At 38.7% G+C, this 16813-nt stretch overlaps 3 protein-coding genes across 4 annotated transcripts; 1 reads left to right on the top strand and 2 right to left on the bottom strand.

Moving 5' to 3' along the window:
- Positions 1-240: 240 nt before the first annotated feature.
- Positions 241-4706, bottom strand: LOC137723374 (phospholipase A(1) LCAT3-like). Of its 2 annotated transcripts, XM_068462560.1 has the most exons (11): positions 4395-4706; positions 3562-3653; positions 3343-3470; positions 3049-3184; positions 2889-2940; positions 2552-2652; positions 2095-2274; positions 1524-1681; positions 1072-1126; positions 792-845; positions 241-642 (listed from the first exon to the last, which is right to left on the bottom strand). In XM_068462560.1, exons 1-11 carry the CDS (start codon positions 4615-4617, stop codon positions 463-465), a joined length of 1359 nt encoding a protein of 452 aa, XP_068318661.1. In that variant the 5' UTR covers positions 4618-4706; the 3' UTR covers positions 241-462. The 2 variants fall into 2 exon arrangements, with proteins under 2 accessions (XP_068318661.1, XP_068318662.1); XM_068462561.1 differs by lacking the exon at positions 1072-1126 and having other exon boundaries at positions 477-642.
- Positions 4707-5583: 877 nt separating this feature from the next.
- Positions 5584-7368, bottom strand: LOC137722538 (large ribosomal subunit protein eL38z/eL38y-like). Its single transcript, XM_068461565.1, has 3 exons — positions 7286-7368; positions 6104-6287; positions 5584-5833 (listed from the first exon to the last, which is right to left on the bottom strand). The coding sequence occupies exons 1-3, from the start codon at positions 7286-7288 to the stop codon at positions 5811-5813; spliced, it is 210 nt and encodes a 69-aa protein (XP_068317666.1). The 5' UTR covers positions 7289-7368; the 3' UTR covers positions 5584-5810.
- Positions 7369-13333: 5965 nt separating this feature from the next.
- On the top strand, positions 13334-16698 carry LOC137723384 (peptide chain release factor PrfB1, chloroplastic-like). The gene is made up of 7 exons (XM_068462575.1): positions 13334-13575; positions 14012-14083; positions 14213-14433; positions 14714-14917; positions 15328-15543; positions 15797-15983; positions 16179-16698. The coding sequence occupies exons 1-7, from the start codon at positions 13398-13400 to the stop codon at positions 16466-16468; spliced, it is 1368 nt and encodes a 455-aa protein (XP_068318676.1). The 5' UTR covers positions 13334-13397; the 3' UTR covers positions 16469-16698.
- Positions 16699-16813: the final 115 nt, after the last annotated feature.

Here is a 16813-nt window from a genome sequence, read left to right as displayed (position 1 = left end):
ATCATCTACTTGCCACTAGCTGCCCGGGTAGAAGATTTGTATCCTTGATTTGGGCAGGCCGAGCAACTGCAATTTGCAAACTTGCAAGGGGGACAAGATTTACCAAGCATGGCCCATGGGGACTCGCTTTTTTCACTTCACTTGGTTTCCAATTCCATGGTGCAAGAATATAAGATCGACAAAACGTGTTTTCCATAGCATAAAAGTAAATGACAATCATGTGATTATTTTAGCGTATGTAAATGTGATTTAAATTTAATGTCACAGTACCACCACTTGATTAACTATTCAAGGAAATTAACATGCATGCCAACAACACTGTACATACAATACTGAAATAACAAATAGCACTCAAAAGTCATAAATAAAGAATTCAGTACAATTTCAAGGTGCTATCCCAGCAATATTATTTTTAACATGGAATGTCCTCTAATTAATTTTCAAGCAGATCGAAAAAGGATTTCACACATTTGCATGCTTATTTGAAGAGGCGTCTGCAACTTTGGATATCTTAGAATGTCTGCTGACCTTCTGTTCGACTCCCAACCACCTTTGGATATGTTGAAAAACTGTTTTGTCCCGCAATAATTCCCGGTGCCTTGCAGCTATTGCTACTCTTTCCACTGCAGCAAATCCATCTGCCTGTTCAATAGTAATTAAGATAGAAAGTTCGATCAAATTCGCTCAAATTCTGAAACCACAACAATACTTCGCAAATAAAACCCAGCAGGAACTATTGAATAGAGCATATATATTAACACTAGGATCATATGAAAGGTCGGATAGCGCACCTTTGCTGACTCAGCCGGAACTGTTTCATCTCCATCCACATAAGAATACTGAGGCTGGAAAGAAAGAGATCGTGTAAATCACAGAGAGGACATAGGGCATAAAAGCATTAACATCCCAGGGGTGCATAATCTGTGTCAAAACTGGAAGCTACTATTAAAGACTACTTCAGCGATCAGAGATCAAAGGACACAAGATCTAGGCTGTTTAAAAGTTAAATCTTTGAACCGATGGGATACCTACACACATGACTTAAGGTTTCACAAACAGTAAATAACTCACAATTGAATGGCATATTTCAGACAGGTCCTGTATTGGAGATGTCTCCGAACCGTAACTGCATTAGTAATATATATGTCAGATCACTACCAAATTAACAGTTACATAACTCGATAGGGAGATGATACAGCTTATGAAATAAACAGAATGATACACCTCTGGATTGTATATTCATCAAACCATTTTATTTTACAATGTCAAACCTTGAGAACTTCCATTTAAATTTGTTCTGCTAGTCAATTTCTACTAGTTCTTTATTTTATTTTGCAAAATTAGTTCGCACGTGTACTAAAATAATAAACATCTCCGTCTCAACTGAGCAACCAGTCATACCAAGGATTGCAAACCCTGTTCACATGTTTCCTGTTTTAATTTAAGTATGGGTCCAGCTGCTACTTATTTTGAATTTAAATTCCTTAAGTATTCTTAATTCATAAAGTAGTTCTCTTACGTACCAAACATCAAAAGGGGTGTCGAACGATGTGCCATAAATGTTATAGAAGCTGACGCTATCTGGTAGTTTAGCACTGTTCAAAACTTGGCGAGTCTCAGCAGCCCATCTGAGAATAGAATGGTTAAATGGCAAAGCTACCGTTTTACCATCATAATTTAGCTGCAATGAAAGAGATTGACATAAGCTCAGGCTATTGATTAAGAGAGAAAGAAGTAATGGCAAGACATTCGGATATGTGCAGGGAGACAAAACTCGGACAACAATTGCAACCTGAAACAACTATTGTCCACTGGCATTGACAACATGATTGATGTGTTACTAGATAAAGTTGTCTATAGTGCTGGGCTGCTAGCATAGTGTATCCATCTTGAGCTCTGATAAGTATTGGATTTAATCAATATTAGATGTATAATTGTTTTCCTAAATACAGTACAACACCACACCAGAAAGCAAGATTTGCCCCAATGGTTTAGGCACATGAAATAATACATAACAAAACAAGCCAAAATAACGCAAGAAATTTTGAAGACTTTTCCAGAGTTTTGTAGAAAGAAAAATCAGAAAAGTGGTACCTCATTATGTATCAATGCTTCTTCAAACAAGGGAATGCTTTCAATTGGGCCATAAGACTCCAAATCAACCAAGGTTTCTCCTTCTGTAGAATTGTTCCTCCAAACCTGAATTTCTGGGCGCCTTTTCCAATTAAATTTTGGATTTGCCAACATCTCATAGATTGATGGACACTCAACCAACTATATGTGAAAACAAATTTATTCAGATTTAGTTCTTCCTAATAGCACACCTTATCGAATAAAAAATGGTAAGAAGTTAAGAACTGAAAAATGTAGCCAAATACTTGTTAGGGATGAAATGCTATAAAGAACAATAATATCTTTATTATTTTGATTGGCTGGACGGATATGCCCAACTTCCTAAAAAAGGAAAATAAGTATGCAAGTCAATTACATATTACAAGAACGACATTGAGCAATTCTTTATGGTGTTCAAGTGTTTAATTCAATGTATTACCAGCTGGTGCATAGTCCACCTTGATACAAAAAAGTAACTTTCCAAGCCTTCAACAAACTGTAATCCAGTTAAGAGAGAATCATTGATGCATCCTGGTGCACCTGTAATTTGAATTTTATAATCAACAATCAGGGATGAAAGCATAAATATCGCAATTTTATCAAATGCTTTGACTCCCAGTCTAAGAAGACTAAATATTGGGATGTTGAGCAAAAGAGGCCGAAAGGGAATGCATAGTATGGTTTTCTAGCTACCTGAGAAGATTCAACGAACAGATTTCACTAAGTACCGCTGACATATGTCCAAATACGAAGACAATTGGAATAAAGGAAACTACCTTGAAAAGGGCAAGCTATGCAGATCCATTTACTCACGTACTTCGAAAATACCTGCCAATCAATGATTTGCCTCTAGTGAGAAGAGGAGTTTATATTTTCAGCATATATTTGATGACAATTCATAAACTTCAACTAGTCACCAAGAGACAGTATGCGCACATCATTATGGAGTGACATAAAACATGTGACTAGCAGTCCACCCATTGAATGCGAAATTATATTCACTTTTCTACCCCCAGAAGCCTTGTAAGCAGTTTCCAGTTTCACCTTAAGACCTTCCATTAACTTGTCAATTCTGCCAACATAATAACCACGGTGGTCAGAATATCGCAAACAAGGAACCCAATTGTCAAACATGGTTGTGATAGTTCAAATACCACAAATGGTTGCTTGCATACAATTACTATAAAAATTTAGCCACCAAAAAAAAGTAACCAGCTGAAAAGAAGTTACCTATTGCTTTGTCGAAAATCATATCCGTATCCAAACAAAGTGGTTCCCTTCTTATATCCACATCCAACAAGCATATCAATCATATCATGGAACTGGTATACCTCTTTCAAACGTATCAATTTGACAAACTGGAAACATGAAGAAATATAATATAAGCCCATAATTCAGTGATGTCATAACCAAACTATGAGAATCCATGGAGACAAGTATAATTCTAACCCAGGAAGGATCTAGAATATCAATTGCATACAGGCCGTAATCATCATCTGGGACCACAATTTCAGTGTCTTTGTCTAGCGTTTCAGTATAACCTGGAAAGGCAAATGAGTCTAGTTAGAGACTGATTCTACACAGAACTAGAACATCAAATAACAGACACAAAATTGGAGATGAATTTGTGATTTCCCTAGACTAACATGTTTTAGGCATCTTACATGATTCAAATGGTAGGAAACCAACCTGGTGGCCATTGGATTTGATGCTTCATTCATGTTTATGAGAAGATCATACAAACTAATCTTGAAGGGAAATGATAGCTCTTGAAATAAAATTTTGACTTGGTTTATAAATTTTGAATGAAATCGTAACATGATAGATGAAAGTTGAAACATGTTTGCATATATCCAATTGATTCGAATGCATGTGACGATATCTTAACAATGAAATGGTAAATCTTAACACTGACTAAAAGTATCATGTTATGCATGGTCTCTTCCCAATCCCAGTAGAATCCAGCAAGCAAACAGTGACAGATGAGACGATTGAAAAAATTCCACACTTGTCTTTGTCTTGTCTTTCTTTCCGGCATACATTTTGGTTTGGTTTCCCAATTGCCACCGACCCAAAACAAGGTTCTCAATTTCGAAAGAAAACAATAAAAAGACCAACACTTAGACTTGTCTGTCTGAGTCTCTCGCTTGTATAATCTTGCTCCAGAGCTAATTGCAATTGTGTGTGTTTATGGATGGATGGATATATATACATACAATATTAATATTACGCAAGTATAAACAGGAGGGAGGAAGAGTGTATAGAAAGAGAGAGAAAGCAACCTGTTTGGGGATTGTAGATAGACCATAGCTTCTTCTTGAACTCCAAGTCAGCCAATAAGATCCGGACCCAGACCCGGGTGTCGAACCCCAACTTCCTCCTCTTGGAGTGCAGAATGGAGCCTCCTATGCCAGAAACCAGCAGCACCGGCTCCACCTCCGTGTCGGAGGAGGTGCGGTTCTCGTGTTCGAAGTCGAAACAGGGGCAGAAGCAGCGGCCTGCCATGGATATTGCTATGCCGTTGTTCTCTTCTCTTCTCGTCTCCTCTTGTCTCTCCCACAACTACTACGTATGCAGAGTGAGTCAAAGTGACAAGTAAGAGAACGGCATCACATCCACATGTATGTATAATGTTTTTGTTTTTGTGTCGTCTATCTAATATGCGTAATGCTAGAGAAATTGAATTTATAAGTAAAAATTTGTAAATTAAATGATAAATTATCAATAAAAAATAAACACGTTTTTTAATGCTAAAGAAATAATTTAATTGTCAATTTCTATGTAATTTAAAATTATTGTTATTATTAAATTTTTTTGTCAAACTATAAATTAGATGTTATTATTATCCTGTGTTTGGCTTGTTAATCACCTTGTGTGCATAATTTTTTATTTTTATGTTTTTAATATCAAAATTTCTAGTGCAGAAACGAGGAATAGCTCCGTCATTGGGAATGAGCCAAAAAATGTCCTCAAAGTGAATACTGAAGGATTTCCATCTTGTTGCATTTGTTTTATGCTTTTATTAGGGGAAGTAGCTCATATTTTGACACTTTTCTTTTCCGTACATGCGACTTTGAATTATCTCATGATTATTAATTTTAAAGCAACTGCTTGGAGGTTATGTTTTTAGATATTTGATTTTTACCGAACTCTTTTTTATTACTTAATTTTAAAGTGAAATAGTTTTTAAACTCCCCACTCCCCCTCACCAACTTCTCTGGCTCTCCCTCTAATTAGTTTAGGTTGTTGTTGCACCAAACCGTCCAAGCCAGTGCCTCCGGCAATTCAATTCAATAGTTATCCATCGGATGAGGCCGGATAATGCGAGTAGTCCGACATACTTCCCAAGGCATATAAGAAGCATATCCCAAACGAAAATCTCTTGCTCACATTCTAGATTCTACCTCTGTTTCTGTTTCCAATTCCATTTCCTTTCAAAACTGTTAACCGTTAACTCCGAACACCAACACGGAAACACAAACCAGATGGATCCATAACTAAAACATCTAAACAAATCACTTACGTCACACACACACACACACATTAACCACAAATATCTCGGCATTTTAACATCTAATACCAACAACGTTATCATCATCATCCGGCCATAATAATCTTTTTAAGTTCAAACAAAAATAGATTTCATTCCATTGCTGCATTCACTAGAATTTGCCCACCAGCTACTCCAAAATCCTTGTTCAAAGGTCCTGAACGTTCAAACCTACAAATCCAAAGTAAAAAAGAAATAATTAGTTTTAACTGTGGGTGAGCTTATAAAACAAAATAACAGATGGAAGTCCCCCGACTCAACACAAACTACTCTTCTCCAGGATTAAATAGATTCCACTGTGCTCCACAACCGAAAAATAGAACAACAATGGCAACAACATAATAAACAAGAGGGATTCATGCACCTTAATTCACAATAAGAATATACTAGTACGAGTTGCCCACCGTAATAAATTACATCAGTGATCACTAGAATTTATACCTGGAGGAAGAGATTGCTTCAACTTGTCAGCCTTCTCGGAATCAAACACACAAAGTGTGTAAAGGTACTTGGAGCACCGAACCTTGAACTTGACAGCATCCTTGGTCCTCTTGATTTTGACATTGCGGGCATCCTTCCTTCTTGCAGTTAGAAGGAAATCCTTGATCTCACGGATCTGCTTTGGCTGTTGGTGCACACACATAGTGTAAACATCACAGATCATTATACATTCTAAAGTTTACATCTAAGTAAGGCATGTATGTTCACATGTTTCAACATCTATTATCCAATACTTGAACAGATTTATAACAGAACCAGATTCTTAGCGAGTAAATTACTTTTTAACATGATTATAAAATCTGTACTGGTAGAAGGATACAAGAACAATGATGGGTGAAACACCAACAAAGAGGATTATACAAAACACCGTCAGACGCTTCATATGAAAAGACCACATGTGTTTCATTTCAACCAACCTAAGCAAAATTTACCACGAGATCGATACTAAAATGAAAGTCGCACTATTCTGTGACCTTGAAATAGTACCCTCTGGTTCAAATTTTAGAATAAAAATAGTAACGGAATTTTAGAGCTACAACAAACCAGAAGCATTGGGGAATATATAAGGCCGGGAGCATGAAAATCATGAAAGCAGCCAGAGTTCCTTTTCCAGAATCATAAGGATCAGATCCACAGTTTTTTCGATGAGCTCCAAAACACGAAATAAACAAGAAAGAACAAATAAAAAATGAAACTAAATTCTAAAAATGTTTGAAAATGGCTAATTTCCCGTTATTTTTAATTTGAATCGTATAATCTCTTCTCATCACTCATATCGATCATGTCGTGAATAAATCAAACATTGAAATACACTCTTACTTAAAAGTGGGCAATCCCACATGCTCAAAGCAAATCAAACAAAGGATGATGCTGATGATGAAGATGATGCATTATCTATCTATCTATCTATCTGTCTATCTATCCATCCATCTAAATTGAGTATAAAGAAGAGATGAACACAATTCTTCCTTTGATAATTATATGATACAAGATACACAAGACAGTAGATTTGGTATCAAATTCATAAAGCTCATCTTACAAATGCAAATTCAAACAGAAAAACCACCAAGTTCCAAGTGAGAAGGAAGATGCGCGCAGCAGTAAGGGTGGAAACGCACTTACCATTTTGCTTGGTCGAGACCGGAGGCTGCGAGTTCTCTCTCAAAGTCCGAGGAGGCTATGTACCAGATGAAACCCTAATTTAGTTTTATAACTCTACTTACATTTTTGTTGCCAGTTTTGTCCTTGGGGCTTTGTTGTGTTGTGATGTCCAAAAAGGTTGATGGGTATATGGCTCTCAAATCAATTATAAGCCCATTTTTCAATTTTGTAACTGTATATTGGGCTCAATATAGATTTCATAAGATCAGCTTGTACAAGTCTAGCATTTTCTTTGGTGCAAATATGCGTTGCGATTTGGGTTCGAAGTTGGCAGGTATTCTGCGTAAGCAGCAAGTTAATGACCCGGGCCTATACCTTGGAACCCCTTCAAATTGGGGTAGGTCTAAACGCCATGCACTTGCGCATGTCAAGGGTCGGATTCTGGGGAAGCTTCAAGGATGGAGGTAGAACCTTCTCTTCCCAACTGGAAAAGAAGTTTTGATCAAAGTAGTGGCCCAGCCCATTCCAACTTGCTTGATGAATATTTTCAAGTTCTTGGTCTCCATCTGTAAGAGCAACTCCACCCCTAAAGACTTTGCGCCAGCACTTAACCCATTTATCCACTTCAGTGAACAGTAATAGACCCAATGAACAGTAATAGGCCAAAGCATCTCCATCCCAAAAAAAATGTGCTGGCACCTAGTTTAAAAATGCGCTGGCACAAACGATCTTCACCACTACAAAATGCGCTGGCACCCAGTCCATTTAAAATATTAAATAAATTTTTTATAAAATAATAAATAAATAAAAATAGTTTTAATTTCGGATAGGATTTTTAACCAATCTCGTCACGCCATGTGTCATTATCCGAACGTACTATTTTTTGAATAGATTTCCGCTAAGATTTTCAACCAATCTTGACAACCCACGTGTCACTTCCTGTTTACAATAATTTAGGCAAGATTTCGATAAGATTTTTAACCAATCTTGTCACGCCACGTGTCATTATCCAAACGTACTATTTTGTAGATAGATTTCTGATAAGATTTTCAACCAATCCCGACACGCCACGTGTCACTTCCTATTTACAATAATTTAGCCAAGATTTCGATAAGATTTTCAACCAATCACGTAGTGCCACGTGACATTGTCCAGAACCTCATCTTCTTTTTTTTTGTCCATATAAACCCTACATCCCTACATCCATCCTCACACTAAACTCAATCCTTTTTTTTAGCTCAGAATTCTTCTTTATCGTTTTCAAATCTTGAGTTCTTACAATGTCTTCTTCAAGGAGAGCGTATAAACAGTTGCAAGAGCAGCAGAAAAGGTTGTTGGCACAACAGGAAGAATTGGTCAATCTTGACCAAGGTGGAGGTGGAGATGAGGTCTTCGCAATGGAGGAGGATGAGGATGATCACCATAGAAGGCGGAGGGCCTCACATTCCGGCCGTATCATGGAAGCTATGGGTCAGATAGCCAAACCCAGACGTGCGGCAAACATCGATAGAAGAAGGGAAAGACGAGGTAAAGATCTCTTGGAAGATTATTTTATTCCTAACAGCGTTTTCCCGGATCATGTTTTTAGACGTCGTTTTAGAATGCAACGAAGTTTGTTCGATAAAATCATGAGTGATGTTTACAACCATGATCCATATTTTGTGCAAAAAGAGGATGTTTTTCATGTTCTAGGTCTTCTTCCTGAGCAAAAAATTACGGCTGCCTTGCGAATGCTTGCATATGGAGCATCTGCAGATCAAGTGGATGAGATCGCAAGGATGGGAAAAACAACAGTTCTGGAGTCCCTGATGCGGTTGGGAAAAACAACAGTTCTGGAGTCCCTGATGCGGTTTTGCTCTGCAATTGAAGCCCTCTACACCAATGAGTACCTTCGACAACCCACGCCAAATGACATGCGAAGGCTTCTGAGGAAGGGTGAGATGCGAGGCTTCCCTGGCATGATTGGAAGCATCGACTGCATGCACTGGACATGGAAAAATTGTCCAAGTGCGTGGCAAGGAGCTTATGGCGACAGAAAATGAGCCAAAAGCATCATTTTGGAAGCGGTGACTTCTTTTGATACATGGATTTGGCATGCTTTTTTTGGTGTTCCAGGAGCTCAAAATGACCTAAATGTCCTTGCCCAATCTCCAGTGTTTGATGAACTGCTACAAGGAAATGGGCCGAGATGCACATATTGGGTTAATGGTAATAAATACGAGGGACCATACTACCTTGCAGATGGTATTTACCCAAGGTGGTCAACATTTGTCAAAACAGTGCCACATCCGCAGAGTGAAAAAGAGAAACACTTCGCAAAGTGTCAAGAAGGGTGTAGGAAGTATTAAAAATTGTGGGATAAGATAGTATTAAAAAATACGGGTGTAACACAAATAAATAAATTAAAATATTGATGGACGTGGAATGCATATAAATTACATAGAAATTACATAAGAAATTAAATAAATTAAAATATTGATGTGGGTGTAACACAAATAAATAAATTAAAATATTGATGGACGTGGAATGCATATTACATAGAAATTACATAAGAAATTAAATAAATTAAAATATTGATGTGGGTGGAATGCATATAAATAAATAAAAATATTGTTACCTTATCCGCTAAACTTGTCCCACTACGTAGATTACCAGAAGCATGAGAGATGGCGTTTTTCCAACAAGTAAATGATGCGTTGAGTTTTTTCCAACGACCTTGAAGACCTTGACTAGATCTGGCATATTTTCCATGTATATCGCAAAACAATTTCGTAATTTTACTCCACATTTCTCGCTTATCCATCTCATTACCCGTAATCGGGTCATGAGTAGTGCGAACCCAACATTCACACAACGTAACATCTTCATTGAGCTTCCACGAAGTCATTTTTTTTCTCTCAAAGTGTACAAAATATTCAAATGTAGAAAGTGTAGAAAGTGTAGAAAATATTGAAATGTGGTGTAAGGTGGAAGATGAGGGTTAGGTATTTATAGAAGAAAAAAAATTAATTTTTTAAAATTTTTCTGTATTTTTAAAAAAAAAATCACAAATTTTAATTAATTTTTAATAAATTTTAATGTTGTAATTAATCTGGACCGTTGGATTTGAAAAATAATCAAATCCAACAGCCAACCAGCTGCCACGTGGCCAACGGTCAAATTTCTGACCGTTGGGCCTGTTTTTTTTTTTTTTTTTTGGTGAAAAAAACGTGGACGGTTGATATGTGATCGGACGGTCCAATTTAAAAGTCAAATTTAAATTTTTTTTACCGTTGGAAATCCAACGGCCTACAAAAACTAGCCGTTGGAAATCCAACGACTCTGAGGAGGGCCACGTAGCCCTCAGCCGGGTATATGTAAGTGGCCTGAGAAGCGGGCCCCACCGCTTGCAAACCTGTCGCCTACTCGCGCCCAGTTGCAAATGTTGTGCACGCGCCAGCCTTTTGGACCGGCTTCTGGGTTTGTCTGAAATGGGCTGGGCTGCTGCCTGGCTTGGGCTGGGTGCCAGGCTGTTTTGCGGGCTAGAGGTGTTGGACAGGGTGCCGGGCTGTTTTTTTCACTTGGTGCCGGTCCAAAATTTAAGGGCTGGAACTGCTCTAATGACCTCGACTTCATGCTTGCCCATTTCAGGTGGGTCCATAGGATGCGAAACGCAAGATACATTGGGTTGCGTTGGAAAAGTTAGGCTACCGGAAGAATGAGGGGGGTTTGGGGTTTCATTCTTTCAAAGATGTTAACTTGACGCTCATAGCTAAACAATGTTGGAGGATAATTTGTGAGCCTAATGCCTTATGGGGGTGCGATTTTTGAAAGCTCGATATTTCCCCCATACTTCTTTCCTTGAAGCAAAGCAAGGTCACTGTGCTTCCTGGGGTTGGGCTAGCCTTCTTGAGGGTCGAAATATCATTATGGGTGGAGCTCATTGGCAAGTCATGAATGGGAAGAATATTAAATTTTGGGTGGACCAATGGCTGCCCAAGCTTCCTGCAGGACACCTAAGCCCTTTGGCGGGTGTTCAAATTGATTGAAATCAAACAGTGGATTCTCTAATTAGTCAACAATCTTCTTCGTGAGACTTGGAGAAAATCAGACCGCATTCCCTCAGAGGATCATGTAGCGATCCTTGATACCTGCATTGGTGCCTCTTAGGGTTGTGATCGCCTGGTTTGGCCTTGGGTCAAGAATGGCAGATTCTTGGTGAGGTCAAGGTACCATTGGCGACATTCTCATGGGGTGCCAAATTCTGCGAGGCCTTCCTCCACTCCTCGACAAGTGGGAAAGAGATGGAATGAGATTTGGAATATGCATGTTCCGCCAAAGGTTAAGTCATTTTTATGGAGGGCTCTCAAGGGTGCACTAGCCACCAAATTGGCCATATTCAAGCATCGCTCATCCCTCATTCCAATCTGTCATATTTGTAATGGGGAAGTGGAGTCTGTGGACCATATGCTTCTTATTTGCCTATGGGTTGGGCCTATTTGGTTTGTAGGCTCTCTTAACTATCGGGTTCTCAGAAGTCAAATCACTTCCCTTAATGGTTGGCTTCAGATGATGCCCTCGATGTGAGCAGAGAACAAGGAAGAGAAAGGTTGAGTGCTGACGATGATTGACTTTACCTGTTGGTAGATTTAGAAGGCGCGCTGTGCAATGATTTTTGCTCAAAAACCTTATATCTCCAAGCCAAGTCATTCACTTTATCTCCAGTGCGATGATCACCTTTGTGGCCATTAGTCTCAGGGTCCGTGTTCCCTCCGGTCCCAGTGATATCCCCCGATCTGGTACTACTTAGACCCTCAATCCCCTTCATTTTCGGAAAGTTAATATGGACGCCAACTGTTGCGTGGCAACGAGGATGAGATACTTGGGGATTGTTATCATGGATCAAGTTGGGGCATTTGTTGTAGCTTGACGAAGTTCAGTTATGGAGCCTTTATTGTTGGTTGCAGAGGCATTGTCTGTAGTTAGGGGGTGTTTGTGTGGCTCAAGAATTGGGATTTCCCAATATAGTGGTTGAATCAGATTCAAATGAGGTTATCTCTTCGCTGTTGAGGTCGATTCACCTTGGCGGCTAGGAGGATTTCCTGACCCTTGCGAGGGTCGTTCAACCGAGAGAGTTCTTTCAAGATTGCTACTGGTTTTGGACTCCAAAAACAACCAATTTGGTGGCGGACATGGTGCGTTGAGATCGTTTTAAGAGATGGATGCTGATACTTAGGTCGTGAGACCTTCATCTTCTTTGGTGCATGTTCTCAACTATGACGGTCCACCTTGCCCTTCTTCTAGTTTGTCCTCCCTAAATTGTCGAGGGGTGACGCCTTGCATTCAATGCAACGTCTAGTTTTCTTAATCCCCTTAATGATCTAGCTGTTGTTTGTATTATGTTATGTTCTCTGTTAGCCAAGTGCTTTTCGGCTTTTCTGGTACTCAATTGGCTTTAGCCCTGGCAATGAATTTACCAGTTTCACAAAAAAAAAAAAAACTTTGTACTACACCAACAATTGAACTAGCTCTATTGAGCTCAAATGTTTTTAGCCCTCTTGTGAATTTGATTAAAATCAAACTCAAAATTAAAAGGCTTAATATAGGAGTTTCAAATAGTGGGATGCAATTATTAAGCTCTAGTGTTATAGGAATCAAACTCATAATTCATGTATGTATATGAGTATTAAATTCGGATAAAGTGATGGAATGTCCAAAAGGCTAAATTCTATAAGAATTTATGTAGTTTACAAGAATTCTCACTTTCTTCCTTGCAATTTATTATATAGCACTTTCGTCTTTGTAGTTTCATTCCGTAAACATCGTTGGTCCAGTTTTTCCAACATAAATTTTCAAAGAAAAAGTGGAAGAGGTGCACAAAAATGGATGGAAAACCAACTTATTAGACGGATTTGGACTAAAGCGTAATCAAAACGAAACTCCGAGGATGAAAATGTAAACAAACGAAGTAAAGACTCGTTATTGCAATTTGGTCCCGAACAGTGCGAACAGCACCACACGTCACCCACAGCGTACAAGCTAGGCGGGTTTTCTCTGTTATCCATACAATTGGACAGTACTGGAGTCGTAAAACTATGTTGGTTCTGTGCAGAGCTTGAACTTGTTGTATCAGCAGCACAGCAGCACAGCAGCTATGGAGCGTCATCTTCGACCTGTGCGCAGCTCAACGGCCATCTTATGTCCCTCGAAGTCTCTAATTACTAAACTGCCACTGTTACTGCAAAAGCCCACTTCCTCTCCTTGCCGTTTCTCCTCCTACACTTGCCCTTCCTCTAAACAGCTTTCTACCTCTTATCCGCTTCGTCCTGCAGGTTTCAGTTCACGCACTGCTTTTCTTGATTTCCCTCTGCCTCTGCGTTTCCAATTGTTGAGCTTTATGTTGCAATTTTGTTTATGGGATAATATATTGGGTTTGTACTATTTTTCCGCTTTTGTGAGTGTGTGGTTGCAAATTTGCAATTGGTTTTATATATCTCATTAACTTTTTGATGGGCTTCCACTTTCCAGTTGTTTTTGCATGTGAAATTTTCTGTTTTGGGTTTCTAGTTCCTACTTGCTTTGATTTCTTATGCTTAATCTTTGAAAAATTCGATTTGACGGTTGTACTGTGGTGCATTTCACAGGACGTTACCGAAAGCAAAACACTTTAGATGCTCGAGTTTTCTGTTTTTTGATATTTATATTGTTTATATGCTGTGTAGAGAATGAATTCCGAATTGCTTACTGTTGATTTTTGATGTCACTCAGTTTTACTGGCGAAGCCGGAGAGCCAAGCAAGCAGCGGGGTCAACACCGACGCAAGAGAATGGGCAATGCAAGGTCTGTTTTGAGTCTTTTGACTGCTTTTCAAGTTTGATTTGAATGAGAGCATGCTTGGTGTACGGATGGTGCTACTTTCATTTGCACATCAATCACTGACAATGTTCTAATTCATCTTATGTCTCACAGATTTTTATTTCTTAAGAAAGGATGTAGAAACTGCCACAATACGCATTAAAGAGATAAGAAACTCTGCTTGTCTGCACAAGTTAGAGCAAGAAGTTGCTGATTTGGAGTTGAAAGCAGCTGATACTGCCTTTTGGGATGATCGAGCTCAGGCTCAAGAAAACCTTTCGGCCCTGACTGATGTCAAAGACAGGATAAAATTGCTGAATGAGTTCAAATCACAGGTCTATGCCCAAATTTCTTTAATTCTGTTTAGAATATTGTTTTCGCATCGTTTCTATGGGGTGACATGGCATCGTCGTTGTTTTTCTGGATAATTGGTTGTGCTTGAAGTGTGATATGATGATATGAAGTGGGCAGTTTTAATATGAGTACAAAATCATACTGTCTAGTAGGAGATCTTTTACTAATTTACTCTGCATACGTATACTCATTTACAAATATTGAATATCAGAAAGTGAGCTCCTCTTAAATTGCATTGTGGATCAATTTCATTCAATGTAGGTTGAAGATGTAGAAACAATAGTCAAGCTAACTGAAGAGATGGACTCCATAGACCATGGACTTCTTGAAGAGGCTGCCAGTATCATCAAAGAATTGAACAAGGGAATGGATAGGTTTGAGTTAACTCAACTTCTTTCTGGGCCTTACGACAAAGAAGGTGCTGTCATCTTTATTACAGCCGGTGCTGGAGGTACTGATGCACAGGTAATTAGAACATATGCGCAAAGGAAGAGCAACTAGTCCTTTATGGTTCTTATAAGTTCGATGGAAATTTTAGATTCTGTGAGATGCATATGTAGGTGCTGTAACGCCATTTTACAGTAAAACATATTGCATTTCTCATGAATGAATTTCTTTTAGGAATTAAGACACATCTATCTCATTCATACCCGGCCAAAAGTAATTTATCTTACTACTTTTGAGAATACTGTACGGGGATGGTAAAGCTTTTGTTTCAGCAATTACTGAATTTGTCATCAGCATCCCCTATTCATCGTTTGTGTGGACTTCTGCTTGATTCCATGGTTATGTGTTATTTAAGAGTGTTCAGGTTAGTTCACAAATTACATGTTTATGTTTTTCTTGCATTAAACCTTTGATAATTCTCAGTGCAGGACTGGGCTGAAATGTTACTCAGGATGTATGTGAGGTGGGCAGAAAAGCAGAGATACAAGACACGAGTAGTTGAGAAATCACAGGGAGAGGAAGCTGGAATTAAGTCCGCGACAATTGAAGTTGAAGGTCGTTATGCTTATGGGTATTTGTCGGGGGAGAAAGGAACACACCGCATTGTAAGGCAGTCCCCTTTTAATGCCAAAGGTCTTCGCCAGGTATCTATAAACCTTCTGGTAACTATGAATTATTAAACATTTAATTACAGAAACTGATTATGAGGGAACAGGGTTTTCCATATGCGGAGAGTTGACATACGTCTTGTTGAGTTGAACAGCCTTAGGTACATAACTAGTTTGCTAAAAATTACTACTGAAAGTGGGCGTTGCACACATTTGGAAGGAGGGGGGAGGGAAAGAGAATGGGCGCACATATCCTATATTGTGTGTTCTAACTTGAAGCTGTGTGCAGACAAGTTTCTCTGGCGTTGATGTCATGCCTCTTCTACCTGAAGAGTCTTTGAAAGTTGAATTACCTGAAGAGGACCTGGACATAAGTTTTTCAAGGGCAGGCGGAAAAGGAGGCCAGAATGTGAACAAAATTGAAAGTGCTGTCCGGATTACTCACATCCCCACTGGTGTTACCGTTCGCTGCACAGGTTTCCTTAGCCCCATAATTTCTTTGTTGGTTTTCACCAGTGAAAATATTTTCCCTTGTCATTACATCAAGTTTTGTTGGTCGGTGTATAAGAATGATAGTTTCTGGCCCCGTTTTGATTTTGTATTTGTGAAGTTTAATAAAAAAAGTACGTGAGCTTTGTGATGACCTCTATTTCTTGGCTACTGCGATGCAGAGGAGAGGTCCCAGCTTGCAAACAAGATCAAGGCTCTAGCCAGGTTGAAAGCCAAGCTGTTAGTGATTGCCGAGGAGCAAAGGGCGTCGGAAATTAAGCAAATACGAGGAGATGTGGTGAAGGCAGAATGGGGCCAACAAATCAGAAACTACGTGTTCCATCCCTACAAACTCGTCAAGGACGTGAGGACGGGACATGAGACGTCGGATATCATTTCGGTAATGGACGGTGATTTGGAGCCCTACATAAAAGCTTACCTCAAATACAAATACAGTATGAAAGTGAGCTAATTAAAATTCAGCATGTAATTAATTCTAAGTTATCTACACTACTTAATGCTTGAATTGTATAATTAGAAGCCGAGTTAGGTAGACAACAACAAGTAGTATAGCGAATCATATCATACAAAAAATCTTGGGTGCTCCCGGTATTTTAATCGTTAGATCTTGAGTTTTGGATTTTAATCAAAGATCTAACAATTATTATTCATTATCAAGAACATTAGTGGTATGTATCGAATGCTAATATTTTTTCTTCTTCTTCATGATATTGGAATAATTAAGAGAACCCTCATTGTCAAATTTTTACCACTTTTTTTTTTTTCAATTTTACCCTCACTTTTGATGCACAATACT

Source organism: Pyrus communis, chromosome 17 (genome assembly GCF_963583255.1).
Source record: "Pyrus communis chromosome 17, drPyrComm1.1, whole genome shotgun sequence".
Lineage (NCBI taxonomy): Eukaryota > Viridiplantae > Streptophyta > Magnoliopsida > Rosales > Rosaceae > Pyrus > Pyrus communis.
This window is presented reverse-complemented; position numbering and strand designations above follow the sequence as displayed.